The sequence below is a fragment of the Eumetopias jubatus genome, unplaced genomic scaffold (assembly GCF_037043125.1).
Source record: "Eumetopias jubatus isolate StellerSeaLion01/CBP00866 unplaced genomic scaffold, mEumJub1_p1.0 scaffold_3, whole genome shotgun sequence".
NCBI classification, from domain to species: Eukaryota; Metazoa; Chordata; class Mammalia; order Carnivora; family Otariidae; genus Eumetopias; species Eumetopias jubatus.
Genome location: NW_028274809.1, coordinates 192,038,398 through 192,066,059, shown reverse-complemented (window position 1 = coordinate 192,066,059; position 27,662 = coordinate 192,038,398). Strand labels below are relative to the sequence as shown.

Sequence of the window (27,662 nt, the reverse complement as noted above, 5' to 3'; positions counted from 1 at the left end):
ACGTGACCGGGGCGGGGCCCGGGGCCCCCGACGGGAACTGACTGCCGCGGTCTGGACATCCCAGGTGGGCGCGGGACTGGGTTTCCAGCTCCTGCACGGGCTCAGAGACTCATTTCCTCTTCCGAGCTCCCTGGCGTCGGAGCCGGAGGGTCCCGGCGAGTCCCCACAAGTTCGGGGTCCCCGCGAGCCCGGGTCTCCGCGAATCGGGCTTCCCGCGAGTCTGGGTCCTCGCGAGTCCCGGGGTCCGAGCGTTCGGGGGGCGGCGACCGGCTGCTCCAGCGGCACCTGGTGCGCACGGGTGGGACCGGCGCGGAGAGCAGGAGGGGGCCTTCCTGCAGGAAGATGAGGAAGCCCGATGGGAAGATCGTGCTTCTGGGGGACATGAACGTGGGCAAGACGTCGCTGCTGCAGAGGTACATGGAGCGGCGCTTCCCGGACACGGTCAGCACGGTGGGCGGCGCTTTCTACCTAAAGCAGTGGCGCTCCTACAACATCTCCATCTGGGACACCGCAGGTGAGGGCGGGAACCGCTCAGGCCCCACTCGGGCCCACTGTCCTGGGGCTCCGCAGACCAGGTGCTTCCAGCCGGAGAGAAGCATCCCCCAGGGCCGGGGTGTCCCAGGGCAAGACTTCCCCCAGGGCAGGGTCCCCGTGCGCAGGGTCCCGCCTACGCACTGCGTGTGACCCCATCTCGGGATCAGGCCCCTGGTCACGGTCGAGGCCGCACTTGGCCCCTCTCTGTCTCTGCTTGTTCTCCTTTGCTGGTTGGGAAACTTCAGCCACTCGGTGGGTCTTAGGGACAGTACAGGTGTCACTTGAAAAGCGCCCCTGGATCCAAAGAGAGAGGCTCCTGGTGTCTTGTGTACCCTGGGGTTGCTTGGCTCCAGAGCCCCACCATCCTGCTAATGGGAACGCCACGGTCAGGAACATGCTCATTTGATAATCCCAACCCCATGGAGGGGTGAGCAAAGCTACCGAAATTACCCGTTCTTTACAAAGGAGGAAGTTGAGCGCAGAGCCTTCCCTGAGGGGTTTCGTCGGGAGACCAGGAAGCTCAGGCTTCTGCTCTCAGTGCTGAGCACATCTGCCTTTCCCCCTTCACTTACCACCTGCCCGATCTCCACTCCTATCTGTCATGGGGCTTTGAAGTGGTTTTCTGCAGAAGCATTTTTAAGATAGTGATGAACTATTTTTAGTACATGTAGTATTTGTGATTTTTCCAAAGTGCAAATCACAGGGTCTTGATTCAGCCTTTCGGTGAGTTAACTCTGCAAAAGTCCGCTGGCAACAACAGTCCTACCATGGAGCTTACCTCCTTCCCCAGGAAAAGGAAGAAGATGCCTCAAGTAAAGACACTGTGCATCCTTGGGCACATTTTCAATGAGCATGACTTTCAGCAGCCCAGCACTTTCAGAAGTGACCTATATACCCGAAGGTCCTGTCTAGAAATTTGATTGCCAACTTGGGCACACCGGTCTGCTAAGTAAACAAAATGAGAACTAGTTCTCTGTTTACAGTGCGGTTAATGGAGTTCACTGATGTCCCCTACCCTTCGCCATCCTGCTTTCTTGGTTGCTGTCTTTTTAGTACGGTGGTTAATGTCCGACTAAATAATTTGCAGTCATGCTATGAAAACAGTGTCTCCCAGGTACAGATGTAGCCACCCCTGCTCCTCTCCAGGCTGCGCAGTGACGTTCCCAGATGCTTTCCTTAAGCTGACTTTCTAGCACTAAGCATTTGGTAGGGATGGAACTCAAGCTCTAGAAGTCACATCACATTGAAATGACTCGGCTGCCTGTTTTGTACAAGGCTGGCCCTATTGATCCTTTAGTTGGCTGGCTGGCCTTCATTGCTATCCTCAGTTTACAAGGAGATGATGCAGGATTGGTGTTGGGCTCCCAAACTGAGCGGCTCTGTAGCGGCCGCCGTCAGAAGCCGCCCTTTACCGCGGGAGCTGGTGTTTCTGGAAGAGGAGCTGACCTTTGGTGTCAGAGCAGGTGTCTCTGGCGTCAAGAGTATGAAGTAATTTTGACTGGCCACTTTCTTCAGTGACCGGGGCATGATCAGCCGGAATCTTGATCACCGGAGGATTTTGTAATACAGCCGATGACAGGCCCCAGCCATCTCGCCCGGCTGCTGCCGGGGGCGGCAACTCATTTCCTGGCATTGCCTTCTTGTTCCTGGAACCCTTAGTGTGAGCTGGGTCAGGCTCCCGGGGCCGCGGGGGCGGCCAGGCCCTGTGTCCACATGGCTGACCTGTGTCCACACGCACAGGGTGACCGAGGCTTGGCCTCAGCGTCGACACAGGCCATTTCTGTGCCTGGCGCCCCAGCCACTGTGGGGTTATGGGCCACCTGGACGTATGAGTAGATACCTAGACAGGTATGAATAGATACCTTTCCTTAATCATTGTTGGAAATTCAAAAGTTTAACTCTGAAGAACGCCCTTCCCATTCTACAGACACTGGGTTTTAAGCTGTGTGCATTTTACTTTTCAGAACCAAGGCAGAGTTTACGGACCCGCGAGAGGACCGTTTTTAGTGCTGGCCCTGGTCACAGGAGGTGGGTGGGGTGGGGGTGTGGGGCTGTGCGGGGTGTCAGGCTGTTCAGTCGTAGAGGAGAGAGGGGGGGTCAGAGGTCTTACTCTTCTTTCCAGCAGCAGAGTGGCTGGCTGTCTGAAGCTGGAGGGGGAGGAGAGGTTTGCCGGGCTGGTTAAGAGGTATCTTATTCAGTGACGCTAGAGGCCTCCTGAGGGGGCTAAGGTCATGTCCACATCTAGGATGGGGCCCTAGAGGCTGGCCGAAGCTAAGAGGGATTCAGACTTTGGTCTGTCCAGGTGCTGTGCATTCCGTTCATTGTGTCTTGCTCACCCTGACCCTTGCCTAGTTGGGCAGATAGATGTGGGACATTCACCGTGAAGGTTTGATAAGTTCTGGAAGCAAAAGGCGGTTGCCCAGAGACGAGATGGGGCCCCAGCAGAATCCGCCACCACTCTCTTCTCTGTCATGCCTTTGGTCGGTCTGAACAGTCTGAAAAGATGTTGCCCATCAGTCAGCAAAGTAAACCCAGCCCCTCCTACACGCCTGGGGCCACTGCTCCGTGGGCTTTCGACTCCAGGGGAGGGGGAGAGGCAACAAGGAAGGAAGTAGTATCATTTCACATGGGATCATCCAAAGAAACTCCATCCCTAGAGCCCTGGAAGGCTAGCCCCCTCCTTTATTGCTCCTACCTCAAGGCGGCAGCCCCTGGAGGTGGGGCGGGGGGGTACGGCTCACTTTTGCATCCCCAGTATCTGTCCCGTGAAGACCACTTTGGAACCCTCGATCCCCTTTCCTCCAGCCTCCAGGAACACGTTCCCTGTTTCCATCTGAGCTCACACTGGCAACACCCTAACGTCCGTATTCCTGCCTAAAGTCTTCATGCCGGCTTGGGTATCCTCGAAAGATGAGACAGGTTTTCTCTACCGTGCTCCCTCCTTCCTCCCGAGCCCTCGCCAGCAGGGCTGCTAGAATCCGTATTTCTAACGGCCTGTGCAAGACAGGGCAGGCTCTTTCCATCCTGTGTCTCAGATTCTTCCCGCCTCTGCCCGTTGCCCAGTTCCAAAGCCACGTCCAGCTTTGTCACAGTCGTCCCCGTTCCAAGGACAAACATCTGTTTCAGTACTCTGCTCCCGCTCTAACAAAGCACCACAAACTCAGTGGCTTAAAAAAAAAATGCAGGTCAGAAGTCCTAACTGGGCTAAAACTGAGGTGCCGGCCACCTGTGCTCCTCTCTGGAGGCTCCAGGGAGGAATCTGTTTCAGTGCCTTTTCTAGCTTCTGGAGCCTGCCCGCATCCCGTGGCTGCTTCTTCCTCCTTCCTCAAGGCCCTGGTGTCTCTCATCGTGTCTCTGGGACCCTGACTGGTCAAGACCCCTCCCCCACATTTAAAGGACCCCTGTGATTCCACTGGGTTCATCTTGTTAAGTAAGCTTTAAGGTCAGCTGGTTAGTAACTTGAATTTGTCTGCGACGTTAGTCCCCCTTGCCACGTAACATAACATCTTCACGGGCTCCAGGGTTTAGGACCTCTCTGCGGGGTGGGGGTGGGGGTGTGCCATTCTGCCCGCCACAGCCACTGACCACATGTGTGATTTTGTGGCTGTTATGTGTGTCCACTTCATTTTCCTCCTCTACCAAATGGGGACGGTTGTAGCACCCACCCGAAGCGTTGATAGGAATCAGTAGGTTAATCTTGACAAAGTGCTTGAACAGTAGTACCTGGAACGAGGAAGTGCTGTGTTAGTGTTTGATGAAGAAACAATCATCTCCTAGTCCTGGGGGCTTATGACCAGGATTACCACCGGCAAGAATGTCGCAGAAGGACAAGAGAGGCTTGAGTGGGCCCCCAGTAATTCTGCAGTAAAAAGAGGGGAGATTTAGAGCACTTGGTGTAATGATTAGATGTTGAGATGTGTTCTTTCCATGCCTAATTTGTTAATGATTTTTATCATGAATGGGTGTTGAGTTTTGTCACACGCTTCTGCTACATCTACGGAGATGATCATATGATTCTTTTCTTTCATTCTATGAATGGGACGTGTCACATTGATTTGTGGACGTCAAACCATCCTTGCATCCCAGAGGTGACAGTTAGTTTAAGATCTTTCTCTCGAGGAACTTTGGTGCAACCCAGGAGAAGATGCTGCATGTCTGGGTATGAAATCATGGTGCCCGTGAAGTTAGCTGAGAGGTCTTGGCCCCCGTGGCAGAGCCGAGGGCCTCAGCCCTGTGAGTGTCTGAAGAATGGCGAGGCCCACACAGTTGAAGATGTTGAGAGGCGACGGACCATCCTTGAGGACTGGGAGCCCCCCATCATCCCCCTTCCGCTCTTCGCAGAAGCCTCAGCCCCCAGCTCCACCTGGAGGCAGCTGCCACTGGATCCAGGGAATGATAGGGCAAAGATGGTGGTGTTGCGGATGAGCTGGTGAGTAGCTCGCTTTGGCAGGGACCACACAGTTGCTGATCACTGATCCTTTGGACTGGCCTGTGAGGACTGTGTAGTTGAAAAGCCCCGAGAGCTTGGTGCCGAAGTGGGTGGACAGCCCGTGCAAACTGTGGAGCTGAGGGTGGAGCACTCAGGTCTTTATTGGCTCTCTGGTTATGTTTGCGCAGCTGCTGAGTGGTTCTGGAGGTCCGAATATGGTGGCCCTGAGCCCAGCAGTTGGTGTTCGTGCGACGGGAGAGCATCTGGTGGATGACATCCCCTTCTTGTAGATCAGCAGACTGAGCTGGGCCCTCCCTAGTCATCATAAATAAGGTTTTATTGGTACACAGCCATGCTGATGCATTTATAGGCTGTGGCGCCTTTTTTGCTTTCTTTCTTTTTTTTAAAGATTTTATTTTATTTTATTTTATTTTATTTTATTTTATTTTATTTTATTTTATTTTATTATTTTATTTTATTTTATTTTATTATTTTATTTATTTTATTTTATTTTAATTTTATTTTATTTTATTTTATTATTTTATTTTATTTTATTTTATTATTTATTTTATTATTTTATTTTATTATTTTATTTTATTTTATTTTATTATTTAATTTAATTTAATTTAATTTAATTTAATTTAATTTTATTTTTTATTTTATTTTATTTTTTATTTTATTTTATTTTTTATTTTATTTTATTTTATTTTATTTTATTTTAATCTCTTTGACAGAGATAGACATGGCGAGAGAGGGAACACAAGCAGGGGGAGTGGGAGAGGGAGAAGCAGGCTTCCCGCGGAGCAGGGAGCCTGATGCAGGGCTCGATCCCAGGACCCTGGGATCATGACCTGAGCCGAAGGCAGACGCTTAACGACTGAGCCACCCAGGCGCTCCTAGACTGTGGTGCCTTTCGCCCTGCAGCAGTCGAACTTACTTGTGGCACAGAGATCGTATAGCCCAGAAAGAGAAAAACATTTACGATCTCACCCTTTGTAGAAGGTTTGCTGGAGCCCTGGTTTGGGTCATGTAGAGGGGAGAACACTTCTCTAAAAGTCCTCTCTGTGGTTACAGAAACTCCCCACACACAGAGTCTGGTGTTCAGTGACTGGGGGTCCCATGATCACTTACAGGCAACGGGGGGTGCCGTGTGGTCCACTCTGAGGTGGACTGGGGTGGGGGGGCTTGGACTTAAGATTGACATGAGCCCCCCCTCAAAAAATCTTAGTTTACACTTGAGATCTGGACGCTAAGCCTGCAGAGCCCGCGTTGTGGGTGAGCCCACATCTTCGGGGGCGGGTCCACATCTGTACCGCTAGTGCAGGCTTTGATTGGGCACCCTCTGGGTGCACGGCCGCATTTGCCCAATTCCTCTGCTCTCTTGATCAGCCACAGTGGCCTGAATATGAATGCGGGTGTTAAGACAGGTGGAAGGAAACCGAGGGTTCTGGGTTCAGCGGGGCAGACAAGGCGCCATTATATTGCGAGACTTAAGCAGACAAAGGATGCCTGTGAACAGTGCGTGTGCTGGGAGGGCCGCCCAGAGTCCTCCTGGAGGGGGCGCCGAGGATTCTGGGGGTGGGAAGAGGTATTTTAGGCTCACTGGTATGGTGCTGATTCAGGAGAATTTGACTAATTAAGGTCAACCATACTCATAACTAATGCCTGAATCCCATTCAGTGTCTCTGGAAGATAATCTGGGCTTTAAAATTTCAACTCGAACTTGCCCCTCTTGCTTTGTTGAGATTTCACATAACTTCCCTTCCTGTAAAAAATGTTTACACACATGTACATACACATGAGCTTAAATGACTGTTCATTCTTTTTTATTTATTTATATTTAAAAAATTTATTTGAGAGAGAGAGAGCAAGCGAGAGAGAGCACGAGCAGGGAGCCCAATGCAGGGCTCGATCCCAGGACCCCAGGATCATGACCTGAGCTGGTATCAGGAGTCTGACCCTCAACTGACTGAGCCACCCAGGTATCCCAACAAACCTTGTAGACGAGAACTGCTGTACTCCAGCCAGACACTAAGAACAAGCTGGAGCACCCCATCTCCACCATCAGGATCTCGTAGGAGCTAGGGCTCTCATCCCCGTTGGGGGGTGACGAGCCCTCCCCCTCGGCGGTGCCTATGGAGGCTGCATGGGGAGTCTGGGCTTCTGCCTCCACCGGTCAGGAAAGAAGAGAGTACCCGCCCCAGCCCCCCAGCCCCTGCTGGGACGAATGAGCCAGCTCAAAAGGAAGATTTAGGTAAGATCCAGTGTCTCATAGCACAGGATGGGAATGTCCAGGTTTTAATTAAAAAAACCAAAACAAAAACAAAAAAAAACACTCATCATGTAAGAACCCGGAAGATCTCCAATTGAGTCAAAGAGGACAATCACGAGACGCCAGTCCGGACCTGACAAGATGGTAGCGTTACCCCACAAGGACTTGAAAGCAGCCAACCCCTGAACAAATGACAAAAAATAGAGAGCCTCAGCAAAAACAGATTTAAAGAAGACCCACATGGAAATTTCTGAATGAAAAAAGTGCAGTAAGAAAACCAGAAGGCGCGGTGGGTGGACCAACAGCCAGGTGGAAGGGAGAAAGGAAGGAACGGCGTGGGAAGACAGCAGGAAACACCAGCCAGCCTGGAATACGGAGGGAAAGCAGACGGAGGTGAACGGAGCTCGGCAACCCGGAGGGGGTGCAAGGTCAACACCGCGCCGTCCCGGTTCTGGAAGGATGGGAGAAAGGGGGGGGCTGACAGAGTCCTAGAAGAAATCACGGCTGGGAGCGTCCCAGATTCGGCCAGAGACAGAAACCTGCAGGTTCCAGAAGCTGAGAGAACCCCAAACAGGAGAAACCGAAAGAGATCCTTGCCAAGACACATCAGAAATAAATTCTGAAACCGAAAGACAAGGGAAGAGTCTCGGAAGCAGCCAGAGGAGAAACAGGATCCGAATGACAGCGGGTATCCCGTCCGACCCCATGGCAGTCAGAGAGAAGTGGCATCTTTCTCAAGTGCTGAAAGCAAAGGTGAAGAATATTGATACCTAATGCTCGACCATCTTCCATCCTGGTGCGTCCTGGCGCACGTGCCTCAGTTTGGACTCCGGATTTCTGCTTCCGTTCTTTAAATTACACATAGTGGAACCCTGTTTCGTACTTAACACACTATTTAGGCAGACCAGGGAGGTTTTTTCCACATGAATTTTTAAAAGCTTTGGCTTTGTAGTTTAAAAATTGGCAACAAGTTTTGCATAGGAAATAGTTTTTGTTTTTTGGTAAAATTGTCTAGGTTGTGTTTTATTTTTAAGGAAGGTTTATTGAATGTTTGTGTCTCTGCAGTAAAATTCACTTTTAGTGTATAGTTAGGAGTTTTGACACATACATATAGTTGTATGACCACAACCAAAATACAAATCATTTCCACCATTTACGACAATCTTGTGTCCCTGGGAGTCTCTCTACTCACTCCCGGCCCCATATAGCACCGACTTGTCTCTGTCCCTAGAGTTTGGGCTTTTCTAGACTCATAGAGTATGGAGCATTTTGAGTCTGGCTTCTTTTGCTTAACGCATTTGAATTCATCTGTGCTGTGGCGAGTGTTCATTCCTGTCAGTCCCTCCAGCTCAAGGATACTTGGATTGCTTTCAGTTCTTGGTGATTATGGATAAAGCCACTATAAATAGTCACGTAGAGGTTTTCGTGTAAACATAAATTTTCATCTCTCAGGTGAATTACCTACGAGTAGGCTATTTGGGTTTTATGGTCGATGTATGCTCAACACCAGTTGACCCAACACCATTTGTTAAAAGATTGGTTTTTGTATTAGCCTTTATTTGTTGCATAGTGTTTGAGATACTTCCATTTTCACGGACAGACTTGGAGGTTTTATTATATAGGTAATTAACACTCCGCCACCTTCGTGAGGAAAACAGTCTGCTGCTTGTTTTTCTTGTTTTTCTGCAAGCGTGTGTGGGTAATTCTGCACTGCAAGTTTGTTCATTTCTCAGATGCTGTAATGCACGTGTGTCTGGAACAAGGCAGGGTGTTCGCAGACCGGCCCTAGGAGTAAGAGACCTAAGAATTGTAAGGTTTTAGTCTTGATTTCTTTTCTTGGCCATAAAACACACATTTCAGGGTTCATTTGGGTCTCGTCAGAGTTTTTGTTTTTTTAAATTTTAATTTTATTTATTTATTTATTTTTCAAAGATTTTATTTATTTATTTGACAGAGAGAGACACAGCGAGAGAGGGAACACGAGCAGGGGGAGTGGGAGAGGGAGAAGCAGGTTTCCCGCTGAGCAGGGAGCCCGATGCGGGGCTCGATCCCAGGACGCTGGGACCATGACCCGAGCCGAAGGCAGACGCTTAATGACTGAGCCACCCAGGCGCCCCTAATTTAATTTTATTATGTTAATCACCATACATTACATCATTAGTTTTTGATGTAGTGTTCCATGATTCATTGTTTGCATATAACACCCAGTGCTCCATGCAGAACGTGCCCTCTTTAATACCCATCACCAGGCTGACCCATTCCCCCTCCCCCCTCCCCTCTAGAACCCTCAGTTTGTTTCTCAGAGTCCATCGTCTCTCATGGTTCGTCTCCCCCTCCGATTTCCCCCCCTTCATTTTTCCCTTCCTGCTCTCTTCTTCTTTTTTTCTTTTTAACATATAATGTATATAATGTATTATTTGTTTCAGAGGTACAGATCTGTGATTCATCAGTCTTGCACAATTCACAGTGCTCACCATAGCACATACCCTCCCCAATGTCTGTCACCCAGCCACCCCATCCCTTCCCCCCACCACCTCCAGCAACCCTCGGTTTGTTTCCTGAGGTTAAGAATTCCTCATATCAGTGAGGTCACATGATACATGTTTTTCAGCAGTTCTTTTTAGAAAGAAGGTCACTTGTGGAGCTTGGTGAGAGGTTCTGTGGCCATGAATCCCTTGGTTTCCAGTGATAAATTATTTCCAGCCAGCATTCAAAATCCAGCCCTTTCTTGAGCTCTGCCTTCCTGCTTGGCGCGAGCTGAGCTAACCAACATGCACGTGCTTCCTCTAGTATTTGCATTTCAACATACACCAAGCTGAGCTTGTAACTCCTACAGAGCATTTCATCAATGCTTGTTGATTTGTCTTGTGGCCCTGAAGGGTGTGGATGTACAAGGATGGCTTCCTGCCCTCACCCTGGCCTGGCCTGTCCATGTGCTGGGCTCCGGCTTCTGAAACAGCTCAGCTCCCTACCACACCTCCCCTTCCTGCTCCTTTTTAACGTGGATCAGATGGCCTTGGACCCATGGGCACAGAGGAGCTTAGCTTTGACCTCTGTGGGTTTGCTGGGAGCAAACACGAGACCAGTGTGGCCCTTGTGGGCACTGTGATCCAACTGTGGAGCTGCTCAGGATCTCCCGTCCTAGCCGGGCTGGTGTCCTTCACGGTCCCATCCGTGTAACAGGGCACAGGCTGAAATGGCAGAGGCTGGTGTGATTCCCTATGACCGTGTGTCTTCTCAGCCTCTTCCTCTTTGAGATGAAGAGACAGACCCTGGAAGTTAGTGTCCCACGTCCAACGGCCACTTGGTGGCAGAACAAGAGCCGGCGTCAGAGTGTGGGGAGTCCGTGCTGTTTCTCCCTGCTCCGTGCTGCCTTTCTGTGTCCCGTGCGGTGATGTCATCTCAGAGGCCCTGTGCTCCGCAGGCCTCCCCTGCTTCAGTCTGCTAGGAGGTCAAGGTGGCACCCCTGGGAGAAGCCGCTCGGGAGCTGTCTGCTGAGGGACGTGTAGGTGGCTGATGTGCAGCCCCTGCCGTCCTGGAAGCCCAGACCGTGGGAGCAGCAGGGCTCCGTCTTGGCTCCTGGGGGCGCCCGTCGTGCTCAGTGCCTTACAGCCGCTTCATGTGGCCAGGAGACCCTGAGATCATGACCTGAACTGAAGGCAGATGCTTAACAACTGAGCCACCCAGGTGTCCCAAGAATGCAGTGTTCTTTTTTTTTTTTAAAGAGAGGGTTATTTTATTTTATTTATTTATTTTTTAAGATTTTATTTATTTATTTGGCAGAGAGAAAGCACAAGCAGGGGGAGCAGCAGAGGGAGAGGGAGAAGCAGGCTCCCCGCTGAGCAAGGAGCCTGATGGCGGGACTCGATCCCAGGACCCTGAGAGATGAGCTGAGCCCAAGGCAGACGCTTCATGGGCTGAGCCACCCAGGCGCCCCAAGAATGCAGTGTTCTACCTAAAGTTGCCTAGCTATTGCACTCATTTTGATTTTTGTATTCTGCCGATCAGTTTTCCTATTTATCCTTTGAAAGGTCTTATTTTCATTATTAGGAGCCTTCACAGGCATCAGGAGAGTTCGTAGGGTAGATAAACAGTTGCACCCCATGTAGGAAGCCTTTTCGTTCAGGTTACACCTGAAATGCTTGCCCGTATTTGAAAGTTAACGTTCAGCTGTAAAGAACAGCTTGAATGCACGTTCATTCACATTCACACACAGCACATACTGTTTGTGTTGGCTGATTGGCTACCTCACCGTCCTGGGACCTGTCTCAACAGCCTCCCCAAAAGTGGCAGAGCTGGGCAGCCTGCCCCAGGCTTTCTGCACGTGGTCACGCAGCGTGCGTGTCCTTCACAGAGGTGACCTCTGGTCTAAGGGAGGTGAGCCTGTGACGTGCTGTGAGCAGGACGCGGTCTCTGTGCGCGCACACACGATGTGGCCACGCGTCCCCCCGGGCCCCGGTTTAGAGCCTGTGAAGTGCAGCACACCTGATAGCCGTAGGTTCGGGGTATTTCCAACCTTTGGGCCACCTGTCTCGTGACTCCCAGGACGCGTGTCCTCCCCTCTTTTCCCATGTAGAGTTACCTGAGCTTTATGTACTCCATGCCCGAGATGATGTTGTGTCACAGGGCCAGTAGGTCAGTACGTACGGTGTTGGGCTTGCCCTTGACACAGAGGCCCCGAATCTGTCACCCCTGATCAGCTGTGCCTTTCCTGGGTCATCTTGTTCAAGAAGGGCCAGTGGGACGCTCTGCCCGGCGCCACGAGCTCGTGGGCCTGGTTTGGTGGCTGTCTCCGTGTCCGGGTCCTGGGGAAGGACTAGCACTCCCTTTGGTTTGTGGTACGGACGTTCAGCCTGGCCTGTCTGCAAACGCTCTGGGTCGGTCGAGCCTGTGTGCCGGGAAGCCCCCCAGGCCTGTGTCCCCACGCAGAGATGGGTGGCCTGCGAGTCGGCTGTGTCCTCCCTAAAAGCGGGGTTTCTGCTCAGAAACAGAAGGCCGATGTGTGACTGTGTGTCTCGTGGAAAGCCGTTGTCTTGTGGCATTTCTTGAAGTAACTCATGCCACTCAGCAGTTTAGTGGTGCCAATTTTCAACTCACGGCTGCATTTGGGAGTCGGGATTTTTTTTGTTTTTTGTTTTTTGGCTGAATCAGTGGGGACACTTTTCTGTGAGGATATTGTCCTTTCTGCTTCTGAGTTTCATCTACCTCGTCCTCAGATTGTAGTAGTGAACCTGATTTCCAGGGTTGGTTCTGAAGCTTAGTTAGGATGGTGGGCTTGAGGGGCCCCGCGTGGCTCAGTAGCCCCACACGTGTGCTTTCTGCCTTCCCCAGAGGCCCGGCAGGGACCCTCAGCGCTTGTAATGTGGGGAGAGCTGTGCTTGTTCCTCTCTCATGGCTTTTCTCTGACCTGCTAAGGAATAACTTTTGGGATTATTGATGGGCGTGGTTTGGGTTGGACATTTAGTTTTCATGTATTTTGCCGAATGCTGAGCTCCAGCTTCCAGTCAGTAGACCACACAACCCCTGTTCCTGTGGAGTCAGATTATCCAACAGCAATAAAGAACTTAAATGGTAGCATGTTGGTCCAAGTCCAAGAATGGTAATCATTTGTTGCTTAAACATGAGGAATGCTGGATATAAAGAGGCCCCCTCCTGAACATTAAAGGGCATCATATTCTATAGTCTCTTACTGTGCCCTTTACACACTCTACCTGTTCTTGGGGCGCACGGGGAGGGTTTTCTTATCTTCCCTACTTTGTGCTGACTCTCAAGGTCGAGGAGTCTTGTGTGGCCGCCTCCAAGTTCCCTCTGGTTTCAGTCTCATTCTGTGTCCAGAGTGAACACTCAGGAGGTGTGAATCCCTTGGTTTGCTCCCTCAGTCAGCACTGTGCACCTGCCATGCGTTGGACGCCGTGCGGAGCTCGGGGACGAGCAGTGAATGAAGCAGAGTCTTTCCTCCTGGGACCTCATGCGGGTGGAGACACGGCTGTGTCTCCTTGACGTGTTTCAGTGATGACACCTGTCTGGCTCCCTCATTAAATGAGAAATGAGCTAAATAAGATTTTTAACATACATTTCCTTTTTTTTTCTAGTAGGCTCTGTCTAATGTGGGGCTCAAACTTTTAACCCCGAGATCAAGAGCTGCACGCTGTACTGACTGAGCTGGCCAGGCGCCTCCGTATTTACTTTTTATATCTGTTTGGGAGTCATGATTTTGCCCTTTCTTGAAAATTGCCTTTTAACACGTTTCAGAATAGCATTGCTCTAAAAAATGCTCGACCAAATCTCATTCTTTTCTTAACAGAATTTAGAGGCCCTCCATTGCCTTTTATTTTATTATTTTTTTTAAAGATTGTATTTATTTATTTGAAAGAGAGAGAGATGAGCAGGGGGAGGGGCAGGGAGAGAGGGAGAAGCAGGCTTCCCGCGGAGCAGGGAGCCTGATGCGGGACTCGATCCCAGGACCCTGGGATCCTGACCTGAGCCGAAGGCAGACGCTCAACGACAGAGCGCCCCAGGCGCCCCTTTCCATTGCTTTTAAAAACCCTTATTGTCTGGCACTTCCTTAGGCAGACTATTCATTCCACTGTCGGTGTTAGGGAGCTGCTTACTTCTTGGGGGTCTTTGAGCAGCTGCATGAGCGGCTGGGGCCTCTGCTTCCAGATCTGTGAGATGTGCCCCATACAGTGGGGGAGGACAAACTGCCTGCACGTGTGTGCGTGTAGAGGCACACACGTGTACATGCCTGCACGTGGGTGCATGTGTGCACGCGGGTCTAGCTTGATGTTCCGCCTGGCACCTGAAGTGGGATCTCACAGTTAGCTTTTCACGGCGGTTCTGAGGGGGGGTGCTGACAGACGTGGTTACCAGAATTGAGGACACTGGTGGGGACACTGAGGCCCAGGGACGCCTGTGTCAGTAACCAAAGGCAGAGGAAGCAGTTCTTCCTTTCAGATTGGCTGCTTTTTGTCCTACAACATGAAAAGCCAGACTGAGTGGAGGATGTTTTAAACGCTTCCTGAGTGTGTACCCTAACCGGAACTCTTCTCCCATGGGGACCTTGCCTTAGGAGTGGAAAAGAACAGTGTGTGATTTGCCTTTCCCAGAGCTTTGGAAGTAGCAGGGTGGTGCAGTGTGATTGTATCCTGTCTGAGGACACTTTGTTCCCACTTTCAAAGCTTGTGGACCTATCGTTTGCTTAGCCAACTGCAAAGGCACATTCCAAACCTAATTAATTTCCAATCTGATCAACTCCGGCTGGTTGCCGTGTAGCCGCAGGACCCTGCTCTCAAAAGTGAAGCTCTAACACCTGGCAGGTGGCCCGTTTCAGCTTGAGCCACCTGTAGCCCGTTCTTCTCCCGGGAACGTGAGCAGGCTCAGAGTCTCAGGAGAAGGCACTAGGGGGGTGAAGTGCAAAATGTCACAGCCAGGCTGGGTTGCAGAGTTAACTGTGTTCATATACTGTGTCTCATCCTGGGTTGATGAGAGCTGCCACTAGACTGCTTGAGGCTTTGCAGCCTTGCTTCCCAAAGGTTGGTCCGTGGCGGGAGAATCCAGGCCCTGCCCTGACCCCCGACTCATATCTCCAGGGGGACGAGAAGCGCTCTGGGCTTGCTACCGCCGCTGCAGGAGCGAGCTGTGAGGGTTGAGACTGGCAGGGACTCAGCCTTTCGGGTTTTCTGGTGTTCTTAGTGGGTGCTGTCTTTCACATGCAATTGTCTGTCTCTTTATCCATCTATCTGTCATCTCTCTAAATATACAGTTTTTTTCTTAAAGATTTTATTTATTTAAGAGAGACAGAGATAGTGACAGAGATAGCGAGAGCGAGCACCGGTGGGGAGGAGAGAGGGAGAAGCGGACTCCCTGCAGGGCAGGGACCCCCCCCACAAGCGGGGCTCGATCCTAGGGGACTGAGCTCATGACCTGAGCTGAAGGCAGGCGCCTAACGACTGAGCCACCCAGGCGCCCAGACAGTTTTTCTATCCTAGTAAAATACCCATAACAAAATTTACCATTTTACTCATTTTCTAACCATACAGCTTGGTGGCATTAAGTACACGTTGTTGTGCAACTATCACCGCCATCTCCAGAATTTTCTCCCCTTCCCAGCTGAAGCTCAGGATCCACTAAACACCAACCCCCAGGCCCCCCCCCCCGCCCCCACCAGCCCTGCTGGCCGCCATTCTGCTTTCGGTCTCTATGAAATTGACTATTTTAAGTAATTATTTAAAAGATTGACTTTTGAGGGCGCCTGGGTGGCTCAGTCCTTGGGCGTCTGCCTTTGGCTCGGGTCGTGGGATTGAGCCCCACATCGGGCTCCCTGCTCCGTGGGAAGCCTGCTTCTCCCTCTCCCACTCCCCCTGCTTGTGTTCCCTCTCTCGCTGTGTCTCTCTCTGTCAAATGGATGAAATCTTTAAAAAAAAAGAAAATAAAAGATTGACGTTTGGGTGCCTGGGGGGCTCAGTCGGTGAAGCGTCTGCCTTCGGCTCAGGTCATGATCTCGGGGTCCTGGGATCGAGCCCCGCATCGGGCTCCCTGCTCCGTGGGGAGCCTGCTTCTCCCTCTCCCTCTGCCCCTCCGCCTGCTTGTGCTCTCTCTCTCTCTCTGTCAAATAAAACCTTTAAAAAAATAACATAAAAAATTTACTTTTATGTATGGCATAATATAGTTATATTTAAATAGGATTAAATGAATTCTAACAAGGGGCGCCTGGGGGGCTCAGTTGGTTAAGCGCCCGACTCTTGATTTTGGCTCAGGTCATGATCTCAGGGTCGTGGGATTGAGCCCCACGTCGGGCTCCCTGCTAGGCGTGGAGTCCGCTTCTCTCTCTCTCTCTGCCTCTGCCCTCTCCCTGCTCACACACTTGCTCACTCTCTGTCTCTCGGTCTAAAATAAATAAATCAATCTTTAAAAAAATGAGTTCTAATAAAATACTTTAATATGATTAATTTACAAGGGTTTTTGCACTGTTAAATTGATGAAATTATATCCAGGTATCTCCAGACTGCCCGTGCCATCCCCAGAAGGGGGTCCTGGTTTCACAGTGTCTGTCAATGGATAATGTACTCTCCAGGGAATTTTATGACAACATACCCAATCTGTTAAGCAAGAGATAACTAGACATCATACACATCTGTGAAATCCTTTGATTCCTTAGGATTGTTCAGAAAAGGTTTAATACGCTTCCCTTGGGATAGAATTAACAGAAAAATGTTCTCTGTGGTGTAGATTTCTCAGAAAACTTTCTATTATGGAGAAGAATAAAACGCTGTTCTGGATAGCAAAGCTGTTAGAAATAACTGGGATGTTTACTGAATGGGGTACTCTAGATAAGAGGCTATTCTAGGTAACTTAGTATTTTGAGAAAACTCTCTTTCTTCATACATACAGGTGTTTGCAAAGCCTCGACTTTGAAATAAGTAAAAACTTGCACTAAAAAGCCTGAAACGATTTTAGTTTCCTGCTTCTAGTAAGTAGAGCATTTAGCAAATAATTTTTCTTTGATAATCTCACTCTAAAGGTTAATTATCACAGGACAACAGCATATCTGTTGGAGGTAAAGGAGAGTGGATCAAATATACTGGTATGTGGGAGGTTTTTTTTTTCTTTAAAGCTAAATCTGTTATGTGTCTTTCTTTGGATTTGCCTCTTTTTCTTAATATTAGATTGTTAGGCATCATATCTTTATTTGAACTATTTGGTTGTGTTACTGAATTATTTTTAGTATACTCATGTCTGAGGAGAGTGAAGTAATTTGAGAATTAAGCCCCAGTTATTATATAACCTTAGTAGTTATTTTAGAAAGCCTGGTCGGTGAGTCACAGGCAAAGGATCAATTTATGTGCGGCTCATTATTTAGTTCGTTGGGCATATGACACATTCTTTGTTTTTGGTTTTAGTCTTCAAGTCATCAAACAAACAGCAGAAATGACACATGTGCTGATTTGGGTAAAAGCATGTTGTGTATATTGAAATGTGCAAACAAGTTCATTTTTCTGAAGCAGCCTTCTCTCCGTCCTGGAGGTGGTGGCTCTGCGAGATGGAGATCATTGTGCGTTTGGGCTCCTTTATTTGTAATAGGAGAATGTCTCCTGACATGGGCCCCGACCCCTGGTGTGGTCTGCAGCCCTGCTTTCCTTTTCGGTCCCGTGGAGGTGCCTGGCCTTCCGTGGCCACAAGAACAGCCATTTTCCTCTGTGTCACAAAGCGGGCTGTGGTTTTAATGGTGTCAGGCTGTTAAGAACAAAATGTAAGGGGGCGCCTGGGTGGCTCAGTTGGTTCAGCGACTGCCTTCAGGTCGTGGTCCCGGAGTACTGGGATCGAGTCCCACATCGGGCTCCCCCTTCTCTGTGGGGAGCCTGCTTCTCCCTCTGCCTCTGCCTGCCGCTCCCCCTGCTTGTGCTCACTCTGTCTCTCTGTCTCTCTCTCTCTCTCTCTCTCTGTCAAAAAAGAAAAAAACAAAATATAAGGAACTATACAATACATGTAAGCAACTCAGTTGGACTCTTGGGTTTTAATTACTAACTTATCTTTAAAATGTTATCGAATCTTTTCTTTTGTTGGTGTGGTTCATTACTTGGTGTTGGGTTTTAGTTCTTCCTTCTGGCGGAAAAACCACCCCATTCATATTGTGGGTCCCGTGCGTCCGTCCCAGCTTCTGGAGGCCCCTTGCTGGTGGCAGGCACGCTGCCATCCAGCTGATGGCTGTTGGCTCGGCTGGTGCCCAGTACAGGGTCTGGGAAGGTGCCCCGTGCAGGCACGTGTGAGCTGGGGGGCTTGGCCTTGCCTATGCGGCGGGAAGGGCCTGGCCTCGGGATAGGGCTGCGGACGCCCGGTGTAGCCCCGTCAGTCTGAGAACCGCGAACGGTTCATTCAGACTCGTCCCCACTGCCGCCTCGCTGGGAGGAAGCCGCGGTCTGGCGGGAGCCAGCTCCACCGCTCAGGCTTTTTGCTTTTTGTGCTTATCTGGCCTTTTCCAGTTTGCTCAATTTCTGATAACAGAGGTATGACAGAAACCACCCGGTCGCTTTTTCTTCTAGATTTCTTCTAGATTTTGAAACACTGGCGTTCTTTTCTCAAACCCAGGTATGCCCCTAAGCTTGGGTAGGACTTGGAGCTGGAGCTGGGGAGCGGGGCCTCTGACCCTGAAGGCCGGGGTCTACTCCGGCCCTGCGGGACGGCCTGTGTGAGGTCTGCACGTGTCAGGGAGCAGCAGGTGCCGCGACACTGCCAGAGGGGGAGGGGCCTGAGTACCCCTCAGACTCACGCAAGGGCCCCAAGAGCCAACGGCCAGTCCACACTGGTTCCGCTCTGCCTGCTCGGCAAGGAGGAGCTCCCGACTCACAGGGACTGCGTCCCCCTGCCCGTTACCTGCCTGTTGCCGGCCACCTGTGCTTTTGACACCTGGTCTTTTGACACCTGGTCTTGGGACAGCTTTCCTTGGGGTGCCACCAGCTGCTGCCTCCTTGGTGGCTAACTTGTTAGTTGTCAGTGGTGACCTCTTCTTCCCTCTTGCGTTTCTCAAAGAAGACAGCGAATCGGACTTGGGTGGTTGGTTCCTTCTCGAGCGATCAGATTAGAGGGCAGAGGTCCTTCCTGTGGCAGCCCCAGGTCGAGCCAGAAACAGTGAAGTAATTTTAGACGCTGCTGTCCACCGGGACTTAGCTGTGTGATTCGTGACTTGTTTTCAGGAAGTCAGCAGATTTGCTGACTTGGCTCAGAAGATGACACAGACTTTGTCCCCACGGGCTGGGGCACTCGAGGTCAGTGCTGTCTGAGCCATCTGGTCAGCTTCTCCTTCGCTGGGTCACTGCAGGCCACAGATACCCAGCTTGTCTCCTGCGTGTGGAGGGGGTGGGAGGGCCAAGGGGAGGAAGTGTAGAAGCTTCTCTGGGCAGCCTGACCCTGCACGTGGACCTGCTCTTGTTCGATTTATGGCTTTGGCGTCCGTGGAAGGCCAGGCCTTGGCCTGCAGCCCGGGGTCCTCCGAGGACTGTCAGTCCTGGGTGGCTCAGACCCCGGGGGTTTATTCTGTCGGTTCTGGAGGGTCTGGAGTGAACGTGTGGGCGGCACTGTGCTCTTTGCAGGCTTGGAGGGACATCCGTTCCGTGCATCTGTCCCAGCTTCTGGAGGCCTCTTGCTGTTGCCCCTGCAACTCCCCCCCCCCCCCCCCCGGCGTGGATTGCTGCTGGAAGGACCCCGCCACGGCCTGGCTGCCCCTGATTCCCACTTCCTCTCAGGCCGGTCCACCTGCTCCGGCGCTGAGGGCCTGCGCGCATCTGGGGGCCACCACTCCGCCCACTTCGGACGGCGCGGGACCGCAGCAGTTCTGTCTTTTATAGGATGGAAAGCAAGAATAAAAGGTAGAAAGGAGGAGGAGATCGCTTCAAACCCCAGGAAATGCCCCCTTTGATTCCCTCTCCCATCCCAGCCCCCGTGCCGTGCTCACCCACCCACCGTAAAGGTTCTAGATCTCGGATCTGGAAATCCTAGCTTTCCTGTGTTTATTGTTTAGTCACTGAAGCCCCAGCAGGAGGCTTGTGTGTTTTGTGGGAAGGAGGCTGCCCCGTGGGGTCTGCGTGTAGGGAGAGAGCCGGTCGGGCCCGGGAGCAGGGCAGGCAGTCCTCAGTGAAGACGTGACCGGTCTGCGTCCCAGCGATGCGTGTGGCCTCCGGAAGCCTCTCTCAGGAGCCCCCTCCTTCCCGTGGACGAGCGGCCAGTATGGCGGAGAGCCGCAGCCTCCGGTGTCTGCGGCGCCTGGCGGGCCCGGGGGTGGGCCGCAGCTGGGGGCCACGGCGGACTGCCCGCCCGGAAGGTGCGCTGCTCACGGCCCCCATGTCACCATGTGAGGGGCCGGCAGGGCACTCTCTGCTCCAGGAGGGGATCGGGGCCTCCCTGGAGACAGTCTGGAGATGGGGGAGCAGGAGGGGCCACGCGCCACTGAGACAGTGCCACCCTGTGGGGAGCCCCGGCTTTTAACAGCCTCATTCCTGAGGCGACACGTTCCAGAGAAACCGGGGGGTGGCTCCAGGTGTGGTCGTCAGGCTTCCCCCAGAGGCACAGAACCAATAGGATATGGAAATAAATATAAATATAAAAATGTAAATGTAAATCTATATAAAAATATATTTAATATATAATTAAATATACAACAACACATTTATATTTACATATAATATAAATTATATATAACATGTTTTAAATATATATTATATAAATACATAAAAATCTGTATGTAAATACAGTGTATAGAAATTCATGAATTTGTAAATAAGTATGAAGTATGTAAAGAAGGAAGGAGGAACGGAGGGAGGGAGGGCGAGGCCTTGGCTCCCACGACGGTCTGAATTCTGCCGGGCAGGGTGGCAACCCGCAGACCCAGGGAAGAGCTGGTGTTGCGTCTTGAGTTCCAAGTCTGTAGGGCAGCAGGCTGAGTGTTTTTTTTATAACTCAGGCCACGGTCTTGAGGCAGAAATCCTTTTTCTCCAGGAAATCTCAGGTTCTTAAGGCCTTCAGCTGATTGGCTAAGGCCCACCGACATCGTGGAAGGTGATCTACTTACTCAAAGTCAGTTGATTGCAGGTCTCAAAAAATAAGCTTCGTGGCCACGTCTGCACTAACACGGGAGCACAGAGCTGGGCAGCCTGGTGGTTAGCTGGCACACAGGTGCTGCCGTGGGGATGGACTCAGCCGCGTGCACTGGGACCTCTGCCGGACGGTGATCCTCACAGGCGGTGTCCCTCCCTCTGCCGTGCGCACACACCGGGAGAGGCGGCTGGTCCTTTCATCACCCGGGGGGACACGTGCTGCCTTTCTGTTGATGCACTGAAGGAGCTGAAAACATTTGGGAGCCTTCCTGGGAGTACTTGTTTCCATGGGCCGTTCTCCAGCCAGGCTCGCTGTCAGTTCAGAAACACCAACAGACAGGTGGGAATGTTCTAGATTTTGCCTGGGACGGTAAACTTGAGGCAGAATGCAACCAGTGATACGAAAGAGAGCTACAGTAATCTTACAGGTCACATTTATAACATTTATAACCCCACAGTGGAAGCTGAGAGCACTGGAAGGAGGGTGGTGTTTTCACAGGATCTCAAAGGGAGGTGTGCCCCGCTCGGCCCCGACTGGGCTCCCCCAGGCTGTTGGCACGCCTGCCCCTCATTTGCTCCCCGTTCCCGTCTCTGGTTCTGTGATCTGACTTCTTTGTCTTTTTCATGTGGTCACATTGGTGTTTTTGTGAACTCTTGTCCAGTGGGCGTTCCAGACCTTGCAGGTTGTTTTAAAAGTTCCTCCTTCGGGGCGCCTGGGGGGCTCAGTCGGTGGAGCGTCTGACTCTTGATTTCAGCTCAGGCCATGATCTCAGGGTCGTGGTGCGATCGAGGATCGCACTGGGCTCTGTGCAGGGCACGCGGTCCGCTGGGGATTCTCTCTCTCTCTTCTGCGCTCCCCCCGCCCCCCTTCTGTGTTTGTGTCTGTGATCCCTGGTAGACCTTACTGTTTGAATCAGCAGCCTTCTGATTCTCATATGTTAACAACTGGCTTTTTCTCTCCCGCTTGCACCAAGTGAGGTGGGGATCTTCCCCTCTGGCTGCACCGTGCATTCTCCAGGGAGCTTCTCAAATCACACTGGTACCCATGCCCTCCACACCCCAGTCACATCCTGGTTCACGTGCTCTCGGGGGGGGGTCCCCGCGTCATTCTTATTTTAGAAATAATGAAACAGAACATGCACATGTCTAAACCATGCAGCCAGGGGCGCCTGGGTGGCTCAGTTGTTAAGCGTCTGCCTTCGGCTCAGGTCGTGATCCCAGGGTCCTGGGATCGAGCCCCGCGTCGGGCTCCCTGCTCGGCAGGGGGCCTGCTTCTCCCTCTCCCGCTCCCCCTGCTTGTGTTCCCTCTCTCGCTGTGTCTCTCTCTGTCAAATAAATAAAATCTTCAAAGAAAAAAACCAAAAAACCATGCAGCCGGCATTGTGATTTCTGATGGCCACACCACCCATTTGGCTATTTTAGACCGTTTAAGCAGAAATGGTACCGTTCTCGGGGTCAAGGGCTGGTGGTCCTTGGGCTGAGGCGGCCGAGGATGGAAGAGAAGGCAGTCGAGCAGTTTACCTTCGCTTGTCCAGCAGCCGCCTGGGGTCAGTGTGGGCGGCTGACTCGGGTCCCCCCCCCCCCCCCCGGTGCCTGCTGCCGGGCTGTTTTCAGCTCCACGGATACAGCACGGCAGATCCGGTAACGCGCCCCTGGGGAGAAGGCCGTCCTCCAAAAGGAAGGCTCGTAAAATAAGACTGGTGGATGGGATCGGTCAGCGGCAGACGTGGCCACCCGGCTCTCGGAGCCGGAGTGTGAACGTCTGACCAAGAGCCCAGGACACGGGGTCCAGGGAGGTGTTGGTGCTTCATCTGGGAGGAATCTGACTGAGGGCTTAGCAGGAGCAGGCTCACTCCTGGGAGCTTACCCGTGTCCCTTACTTACACTTTCACGGCCTCCCTCGGGTGGGACTGGCCACTGGTTGGCGACTAGAATGGGGGCTCAGAGGCACTTGCCTGATGTCACGCTGTGGGGACTCGAATGCAGATGGTGGTGCCCAGAGTCCGGCTCTGCCACAGGTGGTTAGACCTCAGACTGCCTGGTACCTGGGCCGGGGTCCCAGCTCTGGGCTCTGGGCTCGGTTTCTCCCTCCGTGATGTGGGGAGGGGAGGGCCGCCTTTGTGTGGTTGCTGGGAAGGCTGCGTGGGTGTGTCCAGTGTCCTCATGCTGACCCAGCTTCTTTGGGTCCCTAGCCCAAGCTTTCCTCCCCCACCCTCCCCCGCTTTCCCTCCTCCCCTGCCCCCAGGCCCTGACGACCACCAGGCCAGTCTCTGCATCTCCGAATGCAGCTATTTTAGATGCCCCAGGATAGGTGGCATCTTGCAATATTCGTCCTGGGACTGGCTCATTGGCACTTCTGTGTCCCTGCTGCATTATTCACAGTGGCCAAGGTTCCTTTGACAGATAAATGGATAAAGAAAGTGTGTCACATGCATACAATGGGAGATTATTCAGCCTTAAAAAAGAAAGATCTACAAATGTGAATATGTGGGGGAACCTCAGGGAAACGGGTCACGTCTTGACTTGCTTCCTGGATGGAGCCAGAATTCCTGGACCATCGCACAGGCTCCCAACCTGCAACCCTGTGGACTACCCACCGCAGGGGAGCCCAGGCTGCTTCCTGGAGGTGGAGGAGGCTGGGCCTCTCTCCTGGACTCCTGCCCCCCTGGATCGCTGGCAGGCTGCACGACAGGGGCCTGCCAAGCCTGGCAGCCTGGCCGTGTCACCCGGCCTAGGGTTAGGCACTTGCTGACCCGCAGCTGCATTGGTTAAACTTGAAACAGCTCGTGATTTTTCCCCCAGCCCTCTCAGGGCTGGGGTGGGGCAGCCTGGTGCCCTGGCGCCCCCAGAATCGCACCGTGAGGCTGTTGAGTTCCTCAGTGAAGCCAAGCAGGGAGGACTATGGGAATTCCCGGGGCTTTGGAGTTGGTGCATGGGGCCCCAGGCTGGGGAACGCGGTGGGGGGGGGAGGGAGAGAGAGAGAGAGGGAGAGAGAGAGGGAGAGAGAGAGGGAGAGAGAGAGAGAGAGACTACAGGAGGGGAGCTGGTGCACAACCCCTGCGTGGACCAGGAGCGGACGCTTATCGTGGGTTAGCGGTAGGAGCCTGACTCCGCGGCTCAGCTATGTCCGCACATCGCTGGAAAACTTACTAGAGTCCGAGTTCAAGCTCACTGAATTGGCAGAACCAGCTGTCAAAAGGCGAGTCTTACCAATTCCCCCACATCTTTGCTGTGGTCTTCATGCCACAAATACCAGGGCACCCACTTGAATTCATTTGGGATTAAATTCAGAATTCTGTTCCCTGTGCTGCGGGCCCACCCCGAGATGGGCACTGCACGCATAGGAAAGCAGCCTACACGCTGCAGATTTGATCTAAAACAGAATTTAAGCATTTCAGGTATGCAAACGGCCTCACTGTAAATTCTTCAGTTGCGGTGACTGCAGTCGATTGGTCTGCATGCGTGCCTGGGCCTATCGGATTATGGGATTGCAGCAGCGGCTCCGATGGACTCGTCAGGCCAGCATATGGGATTCTTTGGTTCCTACTTCCTTAGTTACTATGATTTTTCCTTGTATCAATATTATGTACTTTTTTCATTTTTAAAAGGCAGATCAGACATTTTTATCTGGAAAGGAAAAGTATTTTAGGTCCAGGCTTGAGCACAGTTGCCCGTTTGTCCCCAGCGAACTGTGCAGCGGACTTGGAGAGCCTCCCCTGGCCTGGCTGGAATGCCACCGCCCTCTCCCGCAGTCGCTGCCTCGCGAAAGCTAGGGTGGGGGCTGGAAGCATTTTTCCTGTTGGAAAACCTCACGATGCCGCGATTGCTGGCTCAAGATGAGATTAGTGTCTGATGGAGGAGTCCTAGCTCAGGGCTGATGGTGGGGAGGCCGGTCCTGGTTTTCTTTGTAGCTAATACCTGCTGCTTCCAGTTTTCACATTTGTTTCTGTTTTTTTTAAAGATTTTATTTATTTGAGAGAGAGAGAGAGCACATGAGAGGGGGGAGGGTCAGAGGGAGAAGCAGACTCCCCGCCAAGCAGGGAGCCCGATGCGGGACTCGATCCCGGGACTCCAGGACCATGACCTGGGCCGAAGGCAGTCGCTCAACCAACTGAGCCACCCAGGCGCCCTCACATTTGTTTCTAAAGACTCCTTGATCATGCCTCCCGGGGTGGGTCCTGAAAGCGATGGGGGGGCGGAGGTGCTGCTGACTTTCTGCCCGTCGGCAGGCAGGGTCATTTGCCATGAACCTGTAATGAGATGATCTGTCCCAGGACTGCCCTGCCGTCAGTGTGGAAGGGCAGGCATGCTGCTCTGGGTGCACACCGCCGGTCAGCAGGTGGCCCTCGGAGACTTGCTTTCTGGCACATCACGTCGACTCTCAGCATCTCGGCAGGATGCCTGCCTCCAACCCCTGCCAGCCCCTTCTCAGCACCCCTTCCCCTCCGGGTCATTTGGGGAGACACTGGGGCTTTGCTGGACAGGCAGGGGGCCCTGGCTTTGGGTGCAGCTCCGTGCGAGGGGGAAGCCAGCGGTCCAGCGTAGGCCCGGGCCGGCTTTCTCGGCATGCTGCTCTCTCCAGGGCCGGACACGGGGGGCAGCCGGCCCGCCCCAAAGTGAGGATGCAGCCTGGCCTGTGTCAGGGCCGTTTGAGAATGATTGGGAGTTGGGGTAGACATTGTGTTTCTTTGGTCATTTGGCTGAAAACAGTGAATCATTGGCAAATGACACGTTTTAAATAAATACATGTGTGTAGGTAACATGCCTTCAGTCCATGCTCCGAAGACTCACAGACCAAAGGTTCTTTATTTCGTTTTAGTCAGGGATCCCCTTCTACCCAAGTAGGATGAGCCCATGACCCTTTCTCTGAATTACATGCATTGGAGTAAAATTCAAAGGTTTGCCTGGAAACCAGGCTGTTGTACAGCCTCCCAGAGCAGAAGGGCACTGCCCTTGGATCCCATGGGGCCTGGGCCCCTCATTCCTTTGTGCAAGCCAGTGTCTCCATCTGGCCTGGCTTCAGCCACACGTGCATTCGGGGTCCGCTTCCACTGTCCCACTGGGGTTGCCATGCGGTGTGGCCGGTGAGCGCGTCCTGGCACGAGAGATAACCCGCCTCTCTCTTTCCGTCTTCCCGGCCAGGGCGAGAGCAGTTCCACGGCCTGGGGTCCATGTACTGCCGGGGTGCGGCCGCGGTCATCCTCACGTACGACGTGAACCACCCACAGAGCCTGCTGGAGCTGGAGGACAGGTTCCTGGGACTTACGGACACAGCCAGCACGGACTGCCTCTTCGCCATCGTGGGGAACAAGGTGGACCTCGTTGAGGCCGGGGCCGCAGAGAGCCAGGAGAAGGAAGGGCGTGGCCCCGGGACGGCGGGCGGCGGACTGCCCAAAGTGCCCAAGCCGGTGCAGCCAGAGGACGCGGCGGCACTTTACAACAAGATCCTCAAGTACAAGATGTTGGACGAGAAGGATGTGCCGGCCGCTGAGCAGATGTGCTTCGAGACCAGCGCAAAGACCGGGTACAACGTGGACCTGCTGTTCGAGACCTTGTTCGACATGGTGGTGCCCGTGATCCTGCGGCAGAGAGCCCAGGGGCCGCCGCAGACCGTGGACATCGGCAGCTGTAAGACGCCCAGACGGACCAGATCTGGGTGCTGTGCCTGACTCAGGGGGACCCCGAGCCCCAGGGTCCACGGCGGGCCGGGGCTGACCCAGTGTGCTGTGGTCAGAAGTTGCATAGCCGGGCTGCACACGCAGGGGGACGTCCGGGGGCAACAACAGCGGGGTGTTCGGCGGTCCACGGGCACGGCTCCTCCGTCTGCATCACCGTGGGGGACGTGAGGCCCAGGTGAATCGCCTGCAGAAAACACTCTTCCGAGCCGCGACTCCAGGGACCCTTGTGCGGTGCTGCTCCTTTCCTAACATCCGGGCCTCGCCGAAGCCTGTGGCTGGGCTCCGCAGCACGTGGCGTGCGTGGGCACCTGCCATGGCACGTGCCTCACTCTCACGTTTTGCCAACATTTTCTTCACCGTGGTCTCTCCTTGGTCCTACCGTTTGGCACTCGTGTGTTGATGTGTCACCATGATTCTTGGCTTGTTAATTTATACGAAATCCACAATCACCGCTTTTATACTGGTTGCAGCCGTGTGAGCTACGCACATTATTAAAAAGGATTATGAGGAGACCCTTGGTGTGGAGACTGTTGATTTTGACCTTATTTTCACCCCTGGTGGACCCCTTGCTGGGGGCGCCTGGGAGGTGGCTGGGAGCTTAAGGTACTTCTGTCTTTAAAGCTACAATGAATCCTTAGACATTTCAGAATATTTAGATTGGTCCATTTGCTGTTGTCTCGATGAAATGAGCTCCAGGAATAGAAATCTAGAAGGTCTGTCTCTGCTCAGGTGTGTTTGGGGTCACTCAGGCAGTTACTGACCCAGAAGCCCCCTTTCCAGGGGTTGGTGGGTGGGCTGCTTTGTCACAAGCAGATTCTAAGACGAGGCTGCGAGGCAGTGGTTTTTCTGAGAAATTTAAGGGGTATCTCAGCCAACGTGGGCGGCTGGAACAAAACGCAGGCTGGGCATGTCTCGCGCGCGCAGCTCTGGAGGCTGGAAGCGGAGGTCCAGGGCGCTGGCACATCTGATTTCGGGCCGGGGCCCCCTTCCCCCGGCAGACACCATCTTCTTACTGTGTCCACATGGTGGGCAGAGCGGGCTCTGGTCTCTCTCTCCTTGCAAGGCCACTAATCCCATCGCGAGGACCGCACCCCATGACCTCCCAAAGGCCCCACCTCCAAATACGGTCCCACTGGGGGGCTGGGCTTCCACAGACGGATTTG

The 27,662-nt window shown here is 52.7% G+C and overlaps 1 protein-coding gene across 1 annotated transcript; it reads left to right on the top strand.

Moving 5' to 3' along the window:
* Nucleotides 1-17: 17 nt before the first annotated feature.
* RAB20 (RAB20, member RAS oncogene family) lies at nucleotides 18-27,011 on the top strand. Its single transcript, XM_028096717.2, has 2 exons — nucleotides 18-514; nucleotides 25,964-27,011. Exons 1-2 carry the CDS (start codon nucleotides 343-345, stop codon nucleotides 26,488-26,490), a joined length of 699 nt encoding a protein of 232 aa, XP_027952518.1. The 5' UTR covers nucleotides 18-342; the 3' UTR covers nucleotides 26,491-27,011.
* The last annotated feature ends 651 nt before the right edge of the window (nucleotides 27,012-27,662 follow it).

Bases quoted from the DNA above. Each gene is read 5' to 3' on its own strand.
- RAB20 (XM_028096717.2), top strand. From the start codon at position 343: ATGAGGAAGCCCGATGGGAAGATCGTGCTTCTGGGGGACATGAACGTG. The intron at 515-25,963 runs GTGAGGGCGGGA...CTTCCCGGCCAG, and splicing joins CTCCATCTGGGACACCGCAG to GGCGAGAGCAGTTCCACGGC.